At 42.1% G+C, this 24,235-nt stretch overlaps 1 protein-coding gene and 2 pseudogenes across 1 annotated transcript; 2 read left to right on the top strand and 1 right to left on the bottom strand.

Annotated features, from left to right (window-relative positions):
• Positions 1 to 12,711: 12,711 nt before the first annotated feature.
• Positions 12,712 to 13,794, bottom strand: LOC129766031 (uncharacterized protein K02A2.6-like). The gene has a single exon (XM_055766489.1). The coding sequence runs from the start codon at positions 13,792 to 13,794 to the stop codon at positions 12,712 to 12,714; it is 1,083 nt and encodes a 360-aa protein (XP_055622464.1).
• Positions 13,795 to 19,071: 5,277 nt separating this feature from the next.
• LOC129766032 (nuclear pore glycoprotein p62-like) lies at positions 19,072 to 19,959 on the top strand (annotated as a pseudogene).
• A 559-nt stretch (positions 19,960 to 20,518) lies between these two features.
• On the top strand, positions 20,519 to 23,871 carry LOC129766033 (nuclear pore glycoprotein p62-like; annotated as a pseudogene).
• Positions 23,872 to 24,235: the final 364 nt, after the last annotated feature.

A 24,235-nucleotide genomic window follows, 5' to 3' on the forward strand; every position in this document is an offset into this window, starting at 1 on the left:
GGCTGAGGGCGGGAAGGATCCCCCATCGACGCCATTGAATATTTCCGATACCGATCCTCCTCCTGAAGAGCAGGAAGATGAAGCAGAAATTGAGGAAGAAACTTCTGTATATGAAGTTGGAAGTTCCGAAGATGAGGACATTGAAGAAAAACAGGATTTTCGTCCAAAAGAATACCCTAGAGGCTCCAAAGGCCCATTCATTGTATACTTTAGACGAAAATCTAAACCTCTCAATGTCATTCGTATCTCGAAGGAACTTACTCAGAAGTTTTCCGAAGTTACCGAGATTACACGGATGGGGCCAGACAAACTACGAGTTGTCGTCTCAAGCAGGACCCAAGCGAACGAAATCACGCGCTGCGACCTCTTTGCGATTGAGTATCGCGTATACGTGCCCTGTTGCAACGTCGAAATAGACGGCGTAATAACCGAAAAGGGTTTGACTCGAAAAGAGATTATCGATGGTGTCGGTCGCTTCAAGAACTCTTCACTTAAAAGTGTGAAGATTCTTGCATGCGATCGACTGAAATCTGTGTCACAAAAAAATGACAAAAGGGTTCTCAAACGGACAAACTCTTTTCGTGTGACTTTTGAGGGTTCCGCCCTTCCAAACTACGTTGCAATAGGTGCACTTCGTTTACCTGTTCGGTTGTTTGTACCCCGGGTAATGAAATGCAACAAATGTATGCAACTCGGTCACACGGCCGCCTATTGTTGCAATAAAAAACGTTGCGCAGATTGTGGAGAGAGCCATGATGAGAATCCTTGCGCGAAAGAGCACAAGTGTCTTCATTGCGGCGGGACTCCTCATGATATTATTCAATGCCCGGTGTACAAACAACGAGGGGAAAAAATCAAGCGTTCCTTAAAGGAACGTTCCAAGCGGACTTATGCAGAAATGCTTAAGTGTTCCGTTCCAACGACTCAGGACAATCCCTACTCCATTCTGCAGAACGACGAGCCTGTTGCTGACGCTCCCAATGCAGGAAGTTCCGGTACATCGCAGGGTGCCGTCAGGAAAAGAAAAATTACTTCTTTTCCTTCACTCCCCAGAAAGACGACCGAAACTTCCCAAGTTGGAATGAAAACTCGAATTGAACGTGCTGAGAATAAACCGAAGCAAGTACCTCCTGGTTTAAGCGGTTCTTCTACGCACCAGGGGTCCTCAGCACTGCCCGGAGCAGCACCCACCCCGTCTGTTCCATTTTCGCGGTCGAGGCAACAGTCACAATCTGGTTTGCTTGCGCTTTTTGACCTGGTGGACAACATTTCAAATGCTCTAAATATAAATGACCCTCTTAAAAGCATAGTATTATGTTTGCTTCCGATTGTGAGAACATTTTGACGTAGGACTACGTCTTTCATTTCTATACCGGGGTGTAAAATCAAAGTTTCGAAAACGAAAGCGTTACGCCGGAGACCGAGATTTTGAGCGTTAATAGCTCCTAAACAACTGAACGAAATGGTATGATAAACACTTCATTCGAAAGATAAAATGTCTACGCGTTATATACTTGTTACTTTTTGATCCAAAAACTTGTTTCAATAGTCTTAAAATTGCTTTCAAAACAGGCTATTGAAATCACCAATCGGTATATAAGCGAGCGGCGCTCGGAAATCCACTCAGTTCTAATTGAACAGCGATTGGAGCTATTGTCGCTGTTGCGGTGAAGCTCTTTATTTATCATGAAAGCGCGGATGAACGGTGTCACCAAGAGCCTGTTTGTGCACCCTAGGCCAGAAGGGAATCTATCAGGAGGAGAGTGATGCCACCAACGGTTCCCTGGGAAGACATCGCTACACACACATACACGCGCGGCTGTTAACAGGTGGTTATCGAGTTGGCATTAACCACTGGTGGGCTTCCAGTATCGAGGAAAATGTGGAAATATCTAATCGTTACTGAAAATAATCTGCCAGTTCCTTTGGGAATTTTCAAAATATATTCATGTGAAAGAATTTAATTGAATGTTTTCTATCCATGTAACACTGTGACCAAATACACTAGGTTTTGTGATTTTTCAATCAATCGCAATCAACAGGATAGCTTCTGAAGATTATTCTTCCCCATCAGTAGGATATTTCCGTATTCAATATTGAATGCATAAAACCTTGTGCCTCCAACGTAACGCTCTCGTTTTCGAAGATCTCCAAATATTCATTCATTCAGAATGAATTCAGATTCAACTTCATACAAATGATCTCTAAATCAACGATAGTCCTACGTTACCCTTGCGGTTATACCATAGATATAACCCACTTCCTGTTTTTGAAAGAAAAATGTGGTTTTTTAGCAGCGTTCATTTCCCTCGATGCCTGATTCAGTGCAAGAGGTCAAGGGTTTGACCACTGTAATACAGTGGAATTGCAGAAGCATCATCCCTAAACTAGATCAATTTAAATTTTTAGTTCATAGTTCTAACTGTGATGTATTTTCCCTCTGTGAAACATGGCTTTCTTCAGCCGACGAGCTGAATTTCCACGATTTCAACATTATTCGCCTCGATCGAAATGACTCGTTTGGTGGCGTACTATTGGGGATCAAAAAATGTCACTCCTTCTATAGAGTCACTCTCCCATCGATGACAGGCATTGAAGTTGTCGCTTGCCAGACACAAATCAATGGCAAAGACTTCTGCATTGCCTCGATATATATTCCTCCAAGAACCATGGTCGGCCGCCATCAGTTTTTTGATATCATCGCGGCATTGCCGGAGCCGCGGCTAATCTTAGGTGACCTCAACTCCCATGGAACAGCATTGGGGGTCACACTATGATGACAGCCGTGCCACGTTGATTTATGATCTGTGCGACAACTTCAACATGACAGTTTTAAATACAGGGGAAGCAACTAGGATAGCCAACCCTCCTGCACGGGCAAGTATGCTAGACATATCACTTTGCTCTTCTTCATTATCCCTGGATTGCACGTGGAAGGTAATCCAAGATCCCCTCGGTAGTGATCACCTGCCAATAATTTTATCGATCGCCAATGATTCAGGTTCTCGTGAGTCAGTCGATATTGCGTATGACCTCACGAAAAATATTGACTGGAGAAAATTTGCAGAAATAATATCTGAAGCACTTGTTTCAATGCATGAACTTCCTCCACTCGAAGAGTATAACTTTATATCGAGTTTGATTTACGAAAGCGCACTTCAAGCTCAAAAGAAACGTGTTCCTGCTACCACTTTCCGACGTCGTCCTCCATCACTTTGGTGGGACAAGGAGTGTTCAAAGGTCTACCTTGAAAAATCATCCGCTTTCAAAAAATTCAGGAAAACTGGAATGGTTTCGAAAGTACCAAGCTCTAGAAGCCGAACTAAAAGGTCTGATTAAAGCAAAAAAGCGTGGATATTGGCGGAAGTTCGTCAATGGTTTGTCAAGGGAGAGCTATGAGCACTCTTTGGAATACGGCTAGGAGAATGCGTGGCTGGAACCATACAAATGAAAGTGAGGAATACTCTGACCGTTGGATTTTCAAATTTGCAAGAAAGGTTTGTCCCGATTCCGTTCCTGCACAAAACGTCGTACGCGACATTCCGCTCCAATGCGACTATGAGAATTTTTCGATGGTAGAATTCTCAATTGCCCTCCTCTCATGTAACAATTCAGCTCCGGGGTCGGACAAGATTAAATTCAACTTATTGAAGAATTTTCCCGACTTGGCAAAACAGCGTTTGCTGAACATGTTCAACAAGTTTCTGGAGCTGAATATAGTCCCGCATGACTGGAGACAAGTGAGAGTGATAGCCATACGAAAACCCAACAAGCCGGCTTGCGATCACAATTCGTATAGGCCGATTGCAATGTTATCCTGTATTCGTAAATTGTTAGAGAAAATGATTCTACTTCGTTTGGACAAGTGGGTTGAAACGAACAATTTGCTGTCAAATACGCAGTTTGGCTTCCGCCGAGGTAAAGGGACGAACGATTGTCTCGCGCTGCTATTTTCTGAAATCCAAATCGCATTTGCTCGCAAAGAACAAATGGCTTCCGTTTTTCTCGATATCAATGTTAGCTATAATAAAGTGGGGGCAATATTTATAGTAACGCCGCCACTACACCGCAATACTGGCAACATTACAGAGAGTGAAAAAAACGTGCAAGGAGCACTATTTAGATTACTTGTTAGTCTGCACATTATACGCCACGAATAAAGACGCATTTAGTTTATTATCTCGCGAGTTAAAACGTTTTTTCATTTCCGTTTGACACAATCACGTAATCCGGAATTATATCGAAATTCCGCTGGCCTGTTGGGTTGTCTAGTGTGTTCTGACGGTCCACTCTGTTGTCCCACAGGTTATGGGCCCAGAGTTGTGTAAACGGCAAAGTGTTTAATCGGAGACAAGAAGTGCTTTGAGGAAGCCATTAGTGCGTGAAAAGTTTTTTTCGGCGTGGGTACGCTTTGGTACAGTTCTTTCGGCGGTTGCATTTGGCTCGAGCTGCGGGGCATCGTACGGCTGTGCTAGTGTGCGTGCATTCTTTGAGCAGTGTGAGCAGTCCATGTGACGGAGGTTGTGTGCGAGGTTAGAAGAAATTGGTTAGGTTTTCGTTCTTGTCGCGTGTGTCGATCGGAGAAGAAAATGAGCGAGAAATTTCTATTCGTCCGCCTGAACAACCAGAACTTTCCTGTGGTGAAGTTGCGCATGGAAATGTGTTTGAAGCGCGAAGAACTGTGGAGCGTAATTAGTGATGCGAAGCCAGAGCCGGTCACTGATGTGTGGAAAAAGTGCGACGAAAAAGCGCTGGCGATGATTGTTCTCGGTGTGGAAGACAGTCAGCTTAATTTAGTGCGCGGTGTTGAGTCGGCTGTGGATGCGTGGAATAAATTGAAGCTTTTCCATGAAAAGACGTCGATGACGTCACGAGTTTCTTTGCTTCGTCGCATATGCAGTTTAAATATGGCGGAAGGTGATAATATTGAGAAACACCTGTATGAGCTGGAAGAACTTTTCGACAAGTTGGCCTGTGCTGGCCAAGAGATGGAAATTCAACTGAAAATCGCCATGATTTATCGGAGCTTGCCAGAGTCTTACGGTAGTTTGGTTACCGCTCTTGAGAGTAGACCGGACGCCGACCAAACAATGGAGTTGGTGAAGCAAAAGCTGATTGATGAGCATCAGCGTCGGCGGGAGCGTTCGGGTGATGATGGCGAGAAGGCGATGAAGCTTCAGAAGAAGAAGAAATATGAAAAAGTGTGTTTTCAGTGCGGTAAACCGGGTCATTTTCGGCGGGATTGTTCACAGAAGTCGAAAAGTGACACAAGCGGTAACGATGTGAAGCGCGATACGAAATCGAAATCCGGTGGTGCAAAAGCAAAACAGGCGGAAGAAAGTGATTCAGCGACCTGTTTCGTGGCCGGAAGAAAATGCAGTGGACCTTGGATCATCGATAGTGGATGTTCAAGTCACATGACAAACGATAGGTCATTCTTTGACAAACTTAACCCGAATGTGAGAGTGAAGGTAGTGCTGGCCGACGGGTCAGAAACGATGTCCAGTGGAATCGGAGAAGGTACAGTGAAATGCGTGAATGGTGAAAACCGTTTGATGGACATTCCGGTTAAAGACGTCCTGTACGTGCCTTCGCTGGACAGTGGACTCATATCCGTGAGAAAACTCGTGATGAGAGGACTGAAAGTGGAATTTAGTGGTTCGCGATGTGAAATATCGTCAGCACAGGGTAAAGTAGTGGCTTTAGCGGAGGCTCGCGGAAATCTGTTTGTTTTGAAAATAGCAGAGGAAGCTCGGCTGGGCAGTGAGGCTCGTCACTTGCAGAATTGTCAGCATACCTGGCATCGTCGGCTTGGTCATCGGGATCCGGCGGCATTGGATGAGATCCAAAGAAAGGAGCTGTCTGCAGATTTCAAAATTCAAGATTGCGGGATCCGGCAGGTTTGTCAATTTTGCCTTGAGGGTAAATCATCTCGAATTCCATTTCCTAAATATACGAAAAATCGGACACAACGTGTTCTCGACGTTATCCACACTGACGTGTGCGGTCCAATGAAAAACGTTACGCCCGGAGGTGCCCGTTATTTAATGACAATCATTGATGATTATAGTAGATACACAGTCGTGTGTTTTCTGAAGCAGAAAAGTCATGTAGCTGATTGTATTAGGAAATATGTTGCGCACGTCAAGAACATGTTTGGTCGGGCTCCATGTGTTATAAGATCTGATGGCGGAGGTGAATATACCGGGAATGATCTGAAGCGATTTTATGAGCAGGAGGGCATCCAAGCTCAGTATACGGCACCTTACTCTCCTCAGCAGAATGGAATGGCAGAACGCAAAAATCGCTCACTACAAGAGATGGCCACCTGTATGCTTCTAGATGCAAGCATGGAGAAGAAGTATTGGGGAGAGGCGGTGGCAACTGCGGCATATTTGCAGAATAGATTGCCAACTCGCGCTGTTGATACGACACCTTATGAGAGGTGGTTTGGCAGGAAGCCGTCATTGTCTCACCTGAAGATATTCGGTTGTCCTGCATTTGTTCACATTCCAGATGTCAAACGTTCGAAGTTAGACAGCAAAGCTAGGAGGTTGCTGTTCGTTGGGTACTGTAGTGACAGAAAAGCCTACAGATTCCTGAACAAGGAAACAAACGAGATCACTATCAGTCGCGATGCTCGGTTTGTAGAGTTTCAGGAGGAGATACCTGTGGTTCGTGATGTGCCTTCTGCTGATGAGAATTTAGTTGAGATAGAGGTCGCTAGCAACAGAACTAAGAGGCGAGCAGAGGCGAGAAATAACGAACAGATGCGAACAGAGGACGAATCTGGAGAAGAAGACTTCTTTGATTGGGATAATGAGCAGGAGCAGCCCGACCAAACGGAAACGACGGAACAGGAGGAAAAACGGAGCACCCGAGGCGTGTTGCCGAAGCGATTGAGCGACTACGTCGTCAATGCGGCGATGCTGGCACAGGAAGAGCCAGTGACTTACGAAGAAGCAGTTTCTGGAGCCGAACAAGAGTTGTGGCAGAAAGCGATGGCGGAAGAATACCAGTCATTGATGGAGAACCGAACGTGGAAACTTGTTGAACTACCCGCTGGGCGTATACCAATCAGCTGTAAGTGGGTGTATAAGAAAAAGCATGATAGTGTTGGCAACATTTCGCGGTTCAAAGCGCGGCTTGTGGCGAGAGGATTCTCGCAGAGATATGGCGTTGATTATGACGCAGTTTTTGCACCTGTAGCGACTCAGACAACATTGCGGATTCTCCTGACGGTAGCTGGTCGAAGAAGAATGTCTGTTCATCATTTCGACGTGAAAAGCGCGTATCTCCATGGTAAACTGAAGGAAGAAGTGTACATGCAGCAACCAAAGGGTTTTATGGTGCCTGGTAAGGAGACGTTCGTGTGTCGGCTCGAACGTAGTTTGTACGGCTTGAAGCAAGCAGCACGTGTGTGGAACGAGACGATAAGTGCGATGTTGAAAGAATTCGGTTTTACACAAGCGGTGTCAGATCCATGTCTCTATACCAAGAGACGCAACAGTGATGTCGTCTACCTGTTAATATATGTCGACGACATGATCGTAGCAAGTACGGCTGAGGAGGAGATCAGGCTGATTGAGGAGAAGCTGAAAAAGAAAATTTCATTGACGTCTTTGGGTGATGTTAACCAGTTCCTTGGCGTGAGAGTGACACGAGATGGTGATGGTTGTTTCAATCTGGATCAAAGCGTGTTTGTCAAGGTGCTTGCACAACGATTTGGCTTGCAGGATGCGAAGGGTTCAAGCATCCCACTTGACACAGGATACTACCGTAGCAGGGTAGACAGTCGGCTGCTGGATTCGAACGAAGACTATCACAGTCTGGTAGGTGCACTACTTTATGTTGCAATAAACACAAGGCCGGATATTGCTGCAAGTGTATCTATCTTAAGTAGGCAAGTCAGCAGGCCTACAGAGACTGATTGGGTTGAATTGAAACGCGTCGTCCGGTATTTGGTAAAGACGGCGGAATACAAGCTAAAGTTGTTGCCTACGGAGAGTGAACAATTGGTTCTCACAGGCTATTGTGACGCGGACTGGAGTGCTGATCCTTCGGACAGGAAGTCGAACTCCGGTTACTTGTTCCAACTGGGAAAGGCTACAATCTGTTGGGCTATTCGGAAGCAGACCAGTGTCTCCTTGTCCAGTATGGAGGCCGAGTATATGGCTTTGTCGGAAGCGTGTCGTGAACTAGTTTGGCTTAGACAGATACTCGAAGAAATGGGAGAACACCAACGTAAACCTACTGTAGTCTTGGAGGATAATCGTAGCTGCATCGATTTCGTGGAGACAGACCGCAAATCTAGAAGATCCAAGCATATTGACACGAGGGTACACTATACCAAGGATCTCGTCGACAAAGGTGTGGTGACACTACAGTTTTGCTCGTCCGAGGAGATGACTGCGGACATTCTAACGAAGCCGCTAGGTGCAGTGAAACAGCAACGATTTGCATTAGCAATGGGGCTGGGCAGTGTTCCGGTTCCGTGACGTCGAGGAGGAGTGTTAGCTATAATAAAGTGGGGGCAATATTTATAGTAACGCCGCCACTACACCGCAATACTGGCAACATTACAGAGAGTGAAAAAAACGTGCAAGGAGCACTATTTAGATTACTTGTTAGTCTGCACATTATACGCCACGAATAAAGACGCATTTAGTTTATTATCTCGCGAGTTAAAACGTTTTTTCATTTCCGTTTGACACAATCACGTAATCCGGAATTATATCGAAATTCCGCTGGCCTGTTGGGTTGTCTAGTGTGTTCTGACGGTCCACTCTGTTGTCCCACAATCAAAGGGGCATTTGATTCAGTTTCCATGGAAATTCTCTCAGAAAAACTTCATAATCGTGGACTTTCGCCAATTCTGAATAATTTTCTGTACAATTTACTCTCAGAAAAGCACATGTTTTTCAATCATGGCAGCTTGAAATCTTCTCGATACAGTTTTATGGGCCTGCCACAAGGCTCCTGCCTAAGCCCCCTCTTGTACAGTTTTGACGTAGGACTACGTCTTTCATTTCTATACCGGGGTGTAAAATCAAAGTTTCGAAAACGAAAGCGTTACGCCGGAGACCGAGATTTTGAGCGTTAATAGCTCCTAAACAACTGAACGAAATGGTATGATAAACACTTCATTCGAACGATAAAATGTCTACGCGTTATATACTTGTTACTTTTTGATCCAAAAACTTGTTTCAATAGTCTTAAAATTGCTTTCAAAACAGGCTATTGAAATCACCAATCGGTATATAAGCGAGCGGCGCTCGGAAATCCACTCAGTTCTAATTGAACAGCGATTGGAGCATGTTGTCGCTGTTGCGGTGAAGCTCTTTATTTATCATGAAAGCGCGGATGAACGGTGTCACCAAGAGCCTGTTTGTGCACCCTAGGCCAGAAGGGAATCTATCAGGAGGAGAGTGATGCCACAAACGGTTCCCTGGGAAGACATCGCTACACACACATACACGCGCGGCTATTAACAGGTGGTTATCGAGTTGGCATTAACCACTGGTGGGCTTCCAATATCGAGGAAAATGTGGAAATATCTAATCGTTACTGAGAATAATCTGCCAGTTCCTCTGGGAATTTTCAAAATATATTCATGTGAAAGAGTTTTATTGAATGTTTTCTATCCATGTTACACCTGTGACCAAATATGTTTCAATCAAGTGCTATTAACAGGTGGTTATCGAGTTGGCATTAACCACTGGTGGGCTTCCAGTATCGAGGAAAATGTGGAAATATCTAATCGTTACTGAAAATAATCTGCCAGTTCCTTTGGGAATTTTCAAAATATATTCATGTGAAAGAGTTTAATTGAATGTTTTCTATCCATGTAACACTGTGACCAAATACATTTGGTTTTGTGGTTTTTCAATCAATCGCAATTAACAGGATAGCTTCAGAAGATTATTCTTCCCCATCAGTAGGATATTTCCGTATCCAATATTGTATGCGCCCGCAATCGATTATTGCTCAGTCGCCGAAAGTTCCGAGCTCAGAGAGTTCATTCCCCTCTAGTTTGCCTTCCAAATTGCCATCGTAAACCACACCTTCTCTCGATTCAATCACACACAAAAAGCATACTTAAGCGATATTCTGGTGGTGAGACACATTCATTTTTCGTGAGGACATCGACAAGACAACATCGTTGCCTAACGTGCTGGAGGAGGTGGACGGCGAAGGATCCACACATACACGCGCAGAACTCTTTCCGTTAGGATGCCATTCAGCATCGAGAAAGTTCCGGAAAGATCTAATCGTTACTGAAAATAATCTGCCAGTTCCTCTGGGAATTTTCAAAATATATTCATGTGAAAGAGTTTAATTGAATGTTTTCTATCCATGTAACACTGTGACCAAATATGTTTCAATCAAGTGCTATTAACAGGTGGTTATCGAGTTGGCATTAACCACTGGTGGGCTTCCAGTATCGAGGAAAATGTGGAAATATCTAATCGTTACTGAAAATAATCTGCCAGTTCCTCTGGGAATTTTCAAAATATATTCATGTGAAGGAGTTTAATTGAATGTTTTCTATCCATGTAACACTGTGACCAAATATGTTTCAATCAAGTGCTATTAACAGGTGGTTATCGAGTTGGCATTAACCACTGGTGGGCTTCCAGTATCGAGGAAAATGTGGAAATAACTAATCGTTACTGAAAATAATCTGCCAGATCCTCTGGGAATTTTCAAAATATATTCATGTGAAAGAGTTTAATTGAATGTTTTCTATCCATGTAACACTGTGACCAAATACATTTGGTTTTGTGGTTTTTCAATCAATCGCAATCAACAGGATAGCTTCTGAAGATTATTCTTCCCCATCAGTAGGATATTTCCGTATTCAATATTGGATGCATAAAACTATGTGCCTCCAACGTAACGCTCTCGTTTTCGAAGTTCTCCAAATATTCATTCATTCAGAATGAATTCAGATTCAACTTCATACAAATGATCTCTATATCAACGAGAGTCCTACGTCACCCTTGCGGTTATACCATAGATATAACCCACTTCCTGTTTTTACGTCAATGATATAGATGATTGTCTAACTAGAGATTGCACGTTGAGACAACTTGCAGACGATGGAGTTATTTCCATCACGGGTACTAATCCCGCCGTTCTGCAAAAATCCTTGCAAGATACCCTGAACAACCTGTTCACGTGGGCTCTCAAGCTGGGTATCGAATTCTCTACGGAGAAAACCGAAATGGTCGTTTTTTCCAGGAAGCACGAACCCGCTCAATTCCAGCTTCACCTATCCGGCAAAGCGATCAGGCACTCGATGTTTTTCAAATACCTTGGAGTGTATTTTGACTCTAAATATACCTGGGGAATACACATTGCGTATTTGAAGCAGAAATGCCAGCAAAGAATCAATTTTCTCCAAACTATAACCGGAACATGGTGGGGCGCCCATCCAGGAGACCTCATTCAGTTGTACAAAACAACGATATTATCAGTGTTGGAATATGGCAGTTTTTGCTTCCGATCAGCTGCCAGGATTCATATTCTCAAGCTGGAGAGGATACAATATCGTTGCCTGCGTATAGCTATGGGGTGTTTGCATTCGACACATACGATGAGTCTCGAAGTTTTGGCAGGAGTACCCCCGCTTACTCTTCGGTTCACAGAATTATCCTACAGATTTCTCATCCGTTGCAAGATCATGAATCCATTGGTGATTGATAACTTCGAAAATCTACTCCAACTGACTCCTCAGTCAAGTTTTATGTCTTTATACCATGAGTACCTTACCCATGAAGTGCACCCTTCACCGGGCATCTCCAACCAAGTTTGCTTCCCATACTTTTGCAATTCCTCTGTCAATTTTGATCTGTCCATGCGACAAAAGATCCATGGAATCCCAGATCATCTACGCTCCGATTATATTCCGGAGATATTTTCGGCAGAATATGGGAAAGTTAGATCTGATAAAATGTTCTTTACTGACGGTTCATGCATAAACGGGTCCACTGGCTTCGGCATCTTCAATGAAAATTCCAGTGCCTCTTTCAAACTCAAAGATCCTAGTTCCGTGTATGTCGCTGAACTGGGTGCGATATACTACGCTTTAGGGATCATTGAAACATTGCCCATCGACCATTATTTTATTTTTTCAGACAGTCTCAGCTCAATAGAGGCAATCCGCTCAATGAAAGTTGATAAACGCTCATCTTATTTCCTAACAAGAATAAGACATCTATTGAGTGTTTTGGTCGAAAAATTATTCAAGATTACCTTAGCATGGGTTCCCTCTCATTGCTCGATTCCGGGGAATGAGAAAGCGGACTCGCTTCAGAAGGCACACTTTTTGAAAGGCAAATTGCTTATAATGAATTTTTTCACATTCCTCGTCAGGACACACTCGTTAGTTGGCAGCGCATGTGGAGTGAAGATGAGTTCGGTCGTTGGTTACACACGATTATCCCTAAGTGTAGTATTCAACTGGTCGATCGGAGAGAGAGGAAATAAAACCGTGAATCCTGGTCGTTGGTCAAAGTACGAATGCCGTTTATTGTTCCTTCGAGTTAGTGTGTGTGTATCGTTTATAAAGGTAAATTATTATGTAAGGTACTCTAAAGCCAAGATGATTACATTGAGAGGTGAGTAGTGTGACTGCGGATACTACATTCACTTTCTTTTTTTCCTATGATTTTTTTTTATTGATTAACACTCCTTCATGAAACCTAATCAAACATAAATCGCTTGCATGTAGTCTCGCATGTATGATGGTTGTCGGATGGCTCTTCTAGTTCCCGATCCACCATCGTCTGGGCTCCTATCTTTTTCACATGTTGTATCATTGGATGAAACAGATGTTAATGACTTGTCTCCTTCATTGAAGCGCAAGGACGAATTGGTCTCAACACTTTCTGGAACTCGCTGTAGATGGGACACATGTCTTCGGTATTTAACGCCTGTTTCTTTCGAAGCAACTATGACGTCTCCACCTTTTCTTTTAATAACTTCAAATATTTTTGGGTCGAAATTAGATGACAACTTGTTCGTCTTCACCATTCTCTTCACCAGTACATCATCACCCACAGAAATAACGTTCGGCTTAGCGTTTCGCCGCTTGTCAGCGTATAGTTTACCTCTCATCTTCAAGTCCTTGTCTCGATCAATAATTTCTTCATCAACATCCTTCGGCTGGTATATACTTGGGAGTCGGTCACGAATATTGTAGCCCAAAAGCATCTCTGAAGGTGTCCTTTTCGTAGTCGAGTGCGGAGATGAACGATACATTAATAAATATTTGTTTAGCTCATTAATCCGATCAGTATTAATTCCTTGACTGATGATCAATCTTTTTAAAATTGATCGATTTTGCCGCTCGACTTCCCCATTCTGTTGTGGCCAGTACGGTGTTGTGGTGATTAGCTTAATATTGTTTGAGTCACAAAATCCTCGAAATTCTTCACTAGAAAATTGAGGTCCGTTGTCTGCTGTTATCGACAACGGCAAGCCAAAGCGCGCAAAAATGGAATCTAATCGCTTTATGGTTTCACTTGAATCCGTCTTGGTCATTATTTCCACTTCTATATAGCGACTGAAGTAATCAACAACAACGAATAGAAAATATCCCGAGGGAAGCGGACCAAGAAAATCAATAGCCACATGTTGCCATGGTCCTGACGGTAATTCTCTGCGTTCCATCGGTTGCGGTGCAGAGGGTGCTGCCACTAGCATACATCCCCGGCAATTCTTAACGTATCTTTCGACATGTGTATCAAGTTTCGGCCACCACACCTTAGCTCTCAATCTCTGTTTCATTATTGTCATACCAGGGTGACCCTCGTGTGCAAGGTCTAAAACTTTCATTCTCAAAGCATCTGGTATAACTATTCGTGTTCCCCGTAACAAGATCGTGCCCACGAAACACAATTCCAAAGCGAATATTTTAAACGGTATGGCATCTTCTGACCATACGTCTTGTTCTAAACCATCTCTGACGGATTGAATCGACTTATCTATCTCGGATGCTTGCTCAATTTCCGTAATCTTCAGCGCGACTGGCCTTGCATTCGAGACAACCCAATGGATATAGTATTCCGCACACTCATCGAACGTCTTGCCAGAGATATTATCCTTAATAGCCAACCGTGATAGAGGATCAGCTATATTCGATTTACCGGGTCGATATACCACTTATGCTTTATATGCTTGCAGCCTGACCACCCATCTTTCTATTCGTGCGCAAGGCTTGGACTTTGGATTAAAAATTTGCTTCTAAAGGCTTATGATCGGTAATAAGTTCAAATGATCGACCATATAAGTAATAATGGAAGCGTTCAACAGCCCATACGAGAGCCAAAGCCTCTTTTTCTATCTGCGCATAGCGCATTTCCACATCCGATAAGCTCTTACTGGCGTAAGCTATGATTCTAGCGCCTAGTTTATTGACCTGCATTAAAACTGCCCCCAAACCAACTGGACTAGCATCCGCCACCAGTTGGGTTCGATCGTCTATATCGAAATAACCCAACGTTGTTGGACAAAGCATATAATTCTTCAATTTTTCAAACGCTTCCTGCTGTTCAGATCCCCAAACAAAATTCTGCCTCTGTTTCGTTAGTTGACGAAGTGGGTGAGTCAATGTCGCCAAGTTGGGAATAAATTTTCCAACGTAATTCACTAGCCCCAAAAAACTTCTAACTTCTTCTCCGGTTTTTGGCTCCCGAAAACTACGGATTGATTCCAATTTATCTGTGTCTAGCTTAATGCCTTTCGCTGACAAAACGTGCCCTAAAAACTTCATCTCGGTTACGCCATAAACGCATTTGCTTTCATTTAGTGCAACATTGCTCTTCTGCAACCTCTGAAGAACTTTTTCCAGTCGCGAATTATGTTCAGTTTCATTAGCTCCAAACACCATGACGTCATCAATAAAAACTACACATCCGTCGCATCCACTCAGAACCTGTTCCATCGTTTTCTGGAACAATTCAGGTGCACAGTTTATACCGAACATCAATCGAGTATATCGAAACAATCCTCTTCTTGTGATGAAAGTAGTGATCTCTCGGGACTTCTGTGAAATTTCTACCCGATGAAAAGCACTTTCTATATCCAATCGAGAGAAAACCTTTGCTTTTGCTAGATGCGGTAGAAAATCTTCAAAAGTTGGTAGTGGGTGATTTTCTCTCTCGACCGCCTCGTTCGCCCGTCGCATATCCACGCATATACGCACGTCACTACCATCGCCTTTGGGTACAACAACTACTGGAGATATCCATTTGGCTGGTTCGTTAACTGGCTCAATAATGCCTTTGCTAAGTAAATCATCGATTTTTCTATCAACCAGTTTTTCTAGTGCCACCGGTATACGCCGGTATGGTTGAGCAACCGGTACGATGTCGGTTCTGATAGGGATGTCCACGACAATATCTTTGATTGTTCCACGTTTACAGGATCCGTTGGCTTCAATTTCATTCACAGGAACGCTTATTCTTAACACTCCCATGTACGTTGCAGTGTCACGACCTATCAAAATTTTACCGTTCCCTTTTATCACATAGAAATTCGTCTCGTCGCTCACATTACCTAACATGAGCGTTGCACTAAATGCGCCAACCAATAAAAGTGGTTGTCCCCCATAGGCCTTGAATACCTTGGATATTTCACGTCGTTGGTTTGATACGATGACTTTGTTCCTTTTCAAATACTCCCAGTTGGACTGGCTCATTATATTATATTTGGATCCTGAGTCGATCACCGCAGAAACAGAAACGCCACCGATCTCACACTGTAGTTCGTTGTCTTCATCACAGGGAGATACATGAAAAATATACTCTGTTTTGTTGCCAATTGAACTATCATCTACATGCTTCACGATATGTGAGTCACTATCCTTGCCATCTGTCTTGGAAGTTCTCCAGTTTTCTGGACGTCGGAATCTATCCACTCTATTCAGTTGCTTGCTACGGCACTTTATTGCAAAGTGGTTTCTACCACCGCATTTGTTGCACGCTTTCCCTTTTGCTGGGCACTTGTCATCTTTAGCCAGATAACCCATGTAGCCACAGCGATAGCATCCAGACTGTCTTGATTCAGAAAAACGAGCCCTCTTGCCAAAATGAGGTACAACATTGACTTCATTGACATCGCTGACGTGTGGTTTAATTGTAGCTTCATTTGTAAACGACTTTTCTTGTTGAGCCACAGTTTCGAAGATCTTGGCCATACTCAGTACTTCTTCGAGGCTAACATCACCTCGCTTTAGCAAGTCACGGCGTAGAATTGCTGATTGGCAGTTTTGTATGATTTGATCTTTAATATTCTCATCCACTTTGTCTTCGAAACCACAACGTTCTGCTTGAACCCGCAACCTAATTGTGAATGCATCCATATTTTCACCCCCTTTCTGTTTCATCTGGCGAAATAAATGACGCTCGTACGTCGAATTTTCCTTAGGTAAAAAAAAATCGTTCAGCTTTGCTTTAGCCTCGTCGAAGCTAGTCATGTTTGGTGTATAGTGGTCTACGTTGAGCAGCGGCCCACGCATGTCCGCTTCTGGTAATTCCGATAATGTCTCGAATAATTGTTGGACCCCTGGTCCCGCATAATGGAGTAATAAATCCTTTTTCCAGTCCTCATCAGTTATGCGGCTGGCTCGCATCATCGTTTCGAATGATCTGAGCCACCTACGCCATTGGATACCAACATCATCGGTGTAAGAAGCATAGTCGAATGCTTGCAACTGCAATCCCAGCGTTCGAATCATTTCTGTAAAAATATGCAACAAAATAACTGTTACCATTCAGTCTTCAATTTATTGACCTCGAAAATTTTCTTATTCACAGAATATGAAATAATCACGTAATCACCTAATGCTATACTTCTTTCAAATGTTACAATTTTTTTCACAGTGTATTCAGTCTAATAAATTTGAGGAAAAAAAACAAAACTATTTACACGATTCAAATATGGTACATATCATTCTAACAAGTTTAATTTTCTGTTTATCACTCTCACATTGTATCCAATTGTCAAACTCATGTCAGTGAATCTTATTGGATTAATACCGAATTTCACGCACACATTCTGCCTTCTTATGTATTATCCTTCTACGTATCATTCTAACAAGTTTAGTTTTCTGTTTATCACTCTCACATCGTATCCAATTGTCAAACTCATGTCAGTGTGTCTTATTGGATTAATATCGAATTTCACGAATTTCATTCTGCCTTCTTGAGCACCGTCGTTTTCGTCTTCTGAGAATAGTATTATTTTTTTTTTCACCTACACAACAATGAGATAACATAACCAATCTTCCGCATTGAAGCGTGCATTCGTATACAAAACCTTTTCCTGCTCTTTGGCAGAAATGGAATCAGACATTATAACTCCGCATTCAAGCGACTGATCCATTGCAAGTTTTGTTTTTTTCACAGCAATTCCTTCTCCTACTCTTTCGCAGAATGAAATCAGACATTCAAACTCCGCATTTAAGCGACTGACTCATTTCAAAATTCTACATCACATACTTTCTCCTGCTCTTTCGCAGAATGGAATCAGACATTTTACGTCCGCATTTAAGCGACTGATCCATCCCAATTTTGATTTCAACGTACAAATTGGCTTCGGGCTGATTTGTTACCTTTTCTATGTGAAATACTCACCCATTGGACTTGCCATTTTCCTCGTCGCCAAAATGTAGTATTCAACTGGTCGATCGGAGAGAGAGGAAATAAAATCGTGAATCCTGGTCGTTGGTCAAAGTACGAATGCCGTTTATTGTTCCTTCGAGTTAGTGTGTGTGTATTGTTTATAAAGGTAAATTATTATGTAAGGTACTCTAAAGCCAAGATGATTACATTGAGAGGTGAGTAGTGTGACTGCGGATACTACACTAAGGTTTCGACGAAAGCATGGTTCAAGGGATTGAATGTAGGTCGTGATTTCATTCGCGTGATATCTCGGCTTATGTCCAATCACTACAACCTAAACGCGCATCTCTATCGCATTGGGCTCGCAGCAAACAATCTTTGTGATTGTGGCGATGGCTACCACGACATCGAGCATATTGTCTGGTCGTGTATCCGGTTCCATGCTGCTCGCTCTCAGCTCTGTAGAGCACTGAGAGCAAAAGGCAGACAATCGGATATCCCCGTCCGGGATATCTTAGGTAGCCGTGATCCTGATCTTCTGCTTCATCTATACCTGTTCCTCAGAAACGCCGATGTCAACGTTTAATGATGTTTCCTTCGTTGTGTCCCTGTTTCGTATCCCTCCTATCCGATCTATAAACTTTTACTTAGTCGCGGCAATACATACACACACTCTTTACAGATACACGGGCCAAAGGTTGTGCAGTCCACTGATGATTCAACAAAAGCCAAAGGTTGTACCGCTCATGACAACTCTACACGAGCTGATGATTGCGCCGGCTAGTGACCATTCTATCCTGGATTCCTCGAGAAGACGCACCACGCTAGATATGGGGTACAGACTAGGGGGGCGTTGCTGATTAATGGTCAGCTGCATCCCAATAGGAAGTATCCCGTGTCGGGCACAGGTACAGATCATTGAAGACAGCAACATCACAATTACGAAAACACTTGTAATACTAACCTCGAGCCAACCGCGAGTAATCGGTTACATATTACTAACATAGTTATAAGGCAAACATTGTCGAAATATTGAACTCCCGGCCCCGTCAGGTTGACGCCATATGAGCCTTAATAAAAATATATATTTTGGATAAAAAAAAAAAACTAGCCCTGATCCGAATCATCCAGCTTGAACCGTGAAATTTGGAGAAAAATTCAGACGAATTTCAAATAATTATTTTAGTCGTTGCACCATCTGGTTATAAATCAAATGCCATTCATAAAGTCTGTGATTTGATTCTTTCTGGGAACCCTAAATTTAAAAAGCTTGCATTATCTGGAAACGATATGAAAGAACGACATTGGAAATTATTGTTTATAGAACTGTCACGTCAGAATATATGTTTACCTTTGCTTCCATCGTGTTTCGCGTCTCGTCCTGTTCAGTTTTCTCACGTAAAATTGTTGTTAGCAGCAAAATGAGTTTTACTTTCGGTAACCCGGTTGCGAGCGTTGCGCCAACGATGGGCACCACCAATCCAGTGACGACCGCCAGTACTGGTTTCGGATTTGGCGCGTCTACATTCGGAGTTCCGGCTCTACCACGTCTGCTGCAGCTGCTACCTCATCTAGTGCTCCGACACTTAGTTTCGGTGCAGGTCTTACAGCTACAACTTCGGTCACAGCAGCATCTACAGCAGCCGGTCAATTAACGTTGGGAAGTTTCACCGCTTCAAATCCAGCAGCTCAGCCGGCGGCAAATTTGACAACGACCACGCAAACAACTCAGTCATCTTCGGTATCCGGTACACAGCTGAACTTCTGTCAGTTGGAAGAATTCATAAACAAATGGACGCTCGAGTTGGAGGAACAGGAGAAGCTTTTTACTAACCAAGCTACCCAGGTGAACGCTTGGGATAAACTTTTGTTGGGCAATGGCGAAAAAATAGTTGCCCTCAATGAGGCTGTCGAGAAGGTGAAGGCCGAGTAAGATGCAATGGAGCAGGAGCTAGAATTCGTCACTGCTCAGCATACCGATTTGGAGGAGTGTATTATACCGCTCGAGGAGGAACTTTCCAAAATCGTTCAGGTTGATATCGAACGAGGCCAAACTTACTCAATGGCGGAAACATTAGACTCGCAGCTCAAACAAATGTCCGAGGATCTCAAGGAAGTGATTGAACATATAAACGAGTCGAACAAATACTCCGATCCGAGCGATCCTTTGGTGCAGATTGAAAAGATACTAAATGCTCACATGAATTCTCTACAATGGATTGAATCATCCACCTCCAGCATAACCACCCGTTTGGAGGAAATTGGTAAAATGCACGATACACTGAGGAAGGATAACGAGCGATCATTTCGGTTGTATTATGACAATTAAAACTCGACATAGTTGGTATTTCAATAAAGATATGTAAATGTTGAAATTAATGTTCTTCTTTTTCATTCAATGATGTTACGCACATTCCACATTATAAGCATTGTTCCAACAGTGATCGTCATTTGCTTGTGCACCCCGATGAGGAAAAAATCGAGTGCGAGTTTTGCCACAAAAAGTTCATCGATTCCGGATATTTCCTTAGCATTGGCAGATAAATTACTGAGGCACAAATGGTTTTGGCCGAATTTTCTGATTTGACAATACACATATCCTTCCTTTAGAACACTTTTCAAACTATTGAACAATTGAAAAATACCGAACAAAACCAAAAACGTTTTCGTTACATTTTTCGTCAATAGTATTTTTTCATTTTACACCATATAAAATCATACCATACACATAATAATGTCAGAAAGAAAAATGATGCAAAAGTAGGCCGAAAGCTTTTTCCTTGCATTTTGATTCGATCAAAGCAAGCATTGTGTGTATGGAATAACAATGCTCACTGAAGGTTATAACAACAAGAAAAGAGCAAGTAATAGAACCTTCAGCCAGGAAAATGAAGCAAATGACCTTCAAGCCAAGGATTCCCACAGGATTAGGAGGCCCCAAAAGTTCTCGGGCCTACCAGGAAGCAGGAGGAGATGGAGGTGGACCAAAAAAAGATCGCTTTCCAGTCGAACCAGCCCACAATAAGAAGTACATCTATCCAGATGTGGATTGGATCGAAGATGAAATTCCGCCACCACTTGTGCCGAGCGATAGACCCCAGGTATGGTTTTGGAGCATTGCTCATTCGAACATGGATTTTATCGAGAATGAAAGGCCGCTGCCGTTGGTTCCCAATGACACATATCTTCGGGCTGACGACGAGGATGTGTTCGATTGGGAACCAACTAATTTTTCAGAAATCGAAGATGCCATATTCAGGAAGATGAAAGCTGAAAGAAGTCTTTGGAATATTAGGGCCGAAAATGAAAAATTGAAACAGGAGAATAAAAAGCTGAAGGCAATGAAAGGAGTGAGTCTCCTAAATTGTTGCTGTTCTAGCTTATTGTTGTGCATGATAGGCGTGGTGGCGAGGGCGGTTTTCAATTATTTTTAGAATTAATAATTAAGGATGTTTTGTTTTTGTTACGTGTTGTAGAGTTTATTTTAGCTCCTGTTATATTTGTAGATGATTTTTTGGGTTTTTGGGTTTATTAACTACTTACTTATTTATTATTATTCAATTTTTTAATTGATTTTTTTCAAAATGAAAGGCATCAAATCATGTTTTATAATGCATTGTAGTTTTAGTGGAATTGTATTAAATATAACATTTTACGAAAAATGATAGGGTTTTTATGCCTTTTTGAGAGAGAACATTTGCGTTGTTCTACTCACAGAGGCTTTTCCCTATTCAAGAAGATAAAGATTTTAGATGATTTTTTGAGGTTTTTTAGTTTTAAGTCTCGTTGAGGTTTTTAGGCTTAGTAATTTATTTTTTATTCATTGCTATTTAAATTTTTAATTGAATTTAATAACATTTAACGAAAAATGATAGGGTTTTTATGCCTTTCTGAGAAAGAATATTGTATTGTTCTACTCACAGAGGCTTTTCCCTATTCTTAAACAAGAACAATTCTTGATTGTCGAAAAAATATGATTGATTTCAAATAAAACCATTAAAAATGTATTCCATTTTGTTTTATTATAATAATTTGCACTAGTCCCTCCAAACGCAAATATCATTTGAAGGGTTTTTTGTCTGCTGTATTCGGCTTTTTTTGTTTTCAAAACAATCAAATCTCTCTTTTTCTCTTTCTCTTCAACTTTTCCGGTCTCTTCATCTCTCTATCTCTTAATCACTTTATCTGTTCATCTCTTGGTCTTTTGATCTCTTTATCCTTTTATCTTTTTATTTCTTTATCTCTTTATCTCTTTATCACTTTATCTCTATATCTCTTTATCTCTTCATCTATTCATCTCTTCATCTCTTTATCTCTTTTCGCCTTATCTCTTCACCTCATTTATCTCTTTATCTATTTATCTCTTTCTCTCTTTATCTCTGTATCTCTGTATCTTTTTATCTCTTTATCTCTTTATCTTTCTCTCTTTATCTCTTTCTCTTTTTATCTTTTTCTCTTTTTCTCAATTTATTCCCATCTCTTCATCTCATTCTTATTTGCTCACTTTCGCACTTTGCCACTTTTTCACATTCTCAGTTTATTATTTTCATCATTTTACTCACTTTCTCACATCCACTTTCACACTTTCCAACATTCGCTCTTTTTTACATTTGTTGTCGGTAACGATCTGTACTCACCGTTTCATCAGAATTTTATTGTTCACTAGCTGACCCGCCTAACTTCGTCCCGCCCAGAATGGATTTTTATTGTTATGAATACTTTCAATCATTCACGTTTTCTTAATAAGTGAACGCTCATAGTAAAAGGAAATTGTAAAAGCTCAATTAGAATCCTTCACAATTTCTTTTTACTATAAACTTAATAGAACTTCTACCACATCTCGACATTATAATATTCTCGTATAATATTCATTCATTCTCGTTCAAGATTCTTCAATCACTTGCATTTAGTTTCCACTTCACCCCCCGATAGGTTGAAATTAATCCACCGAAAATGACTGTAATGAAAGTGGGAGGTGTATGTATGAAATTCAATCACATTTATTATCTTCGAAAATAACTAGCCCTGATCCGAATCATCCAGCTTGAACCGTGAAATTTGGAGAAAAATTCAGACGAATTTCAAATAATTATTTTAGTCGTTGCACCATCTGGTTATAAATCAAATGCCATTCATAAAGTCTGTGATTTGATTCTTTCTGGGAACCCTAAATTTAAAAAGCTTGCATTATCTGGAAACGATATGAAAGAACGACATTGGAAATTATTGTTTATAGAACTGTCACGTCAGAATATATGTTTACCTTTGCTTCCATCGTGTTTCGCGTCTCGTCCTGTTCAGTTTTCGCACGTAAAATTGTTGTTAGCAGCAAAATGAGTTTTACTTTCGGTAACCCGGTTGCGAGCGTTGCGCCAACGATGGGCACCACCAATCCAGTGACGACCGCCAGTACTGGTTTCGGATTTGGCGCGTCTACATTCGGAGTTCCAGCTCTACCACGTCTGCTGCAGCTGCTACCTCATCTACTGCTCCGACACTTAGTTTCGGTGCAGGTCTTACAGCTACAACTTCGGTCACAGCAGCATCTACAGCAGCCGGTCAATTAACGTTGGGAAGTTTCACCGCTTCAAATCCAGCAGCTCAGTCGGCGGCAAATTTGACAACGACCACGCAAACAACTCAGTCATCTTCGGTATCCGGTACACAGCTGAACTTCTGTCAGTTGGAAGAATTCATAAACAAATGGACGCTCGAGTTGGAGGAACAGGAGAAGCTTTTTACTAACCAAGCTACCCAGGTGAACGCTTGGGATAAACTTTTGTTGGGCAATGGCGAAAAAATAGTTGCCCTCAATAAGGCTGTCGAGAAGGTGAAGGCCGAGTAAGATGCAATGGAGCAGGAGCTAGAATTCGTCACTGCTCAGCATACCGATTTGGAGGAGTGTATTATACCGCTCGAGGAGGAACTTTCCAAAATCGTTCAGGTTGATATCGAACGAGGCCAAACTTATTCAATGGCGGAAACATTAGACTCGCAGCTCAAACAAATGTCCGAGGATCTCAAGGAAGTGATTGAACATTTAAACGAGTCGAACAAATACTCCGATCCGAGCGATCCTTTGGTGCAGATTGGAAAGATACTAAATGCTCACATGAATTCTCTACAATGGATTGAATCATCCACCTCCAGCATAACCACCCGTTTGGAGGAAATTGGTGAAATGCACGATACACTGAGGAAGGATAACGAGCGATCATTTCGGTTGAATTATGACAATTAAAACTCGACATAGTTGGTATTTCAATAAAGATATGTAAATGTTGAAATTAATGTTCTTCTTTTTCATTCAATGATGTTACGCACATTCCACATTATAAGCATTGTTCCAACAGTGATCGTCATTTGCTTGTGCTCCCCGATGAGGAAAAAATCGAGTGCGAGTTTTGCCACAAAAAGTTCATCGATTCCGGATATTTCCTTAGCATTGGCAGATAAATTACTGAGGCACAAATGGTTTCGGCCGAATTTTCTGATTTGACAATACACATATCCTTCCTTTAGAACACTTTTCAAACCATTGAACAATTGAAAAATACCGAACAAAACCAAAAACGTTTTCGTTACATTTTTCGTCAATAGTATTT

Source organism: Toxorhynchites rutilus, chromosome 2 (genome assembly GCF_029784135.1).
Source record: "Toxorhynchites rutilus septentrionalis strain SRP chromosome 2, ASM2978413v1, whole genome shotgun sequence".
NCBI classification, from domain to species: domain Eukaryota; kingdom Metazoa; phylum Arthropoda; class Insecta; order Diptera; family Culicidae; genus Toxorhynchites; species Toxorhynchites rutilus.

Bases quoted from the DNA above. Each gene is read 5' to 3' on its own strand.
- LOC129766031 (XM_055766489.1), bottom strand. From the start codon at position 13,794: ATGAAACAGAGATTGAGAGCTAAGGTGTGGTGGCCGAAACTTGATACA.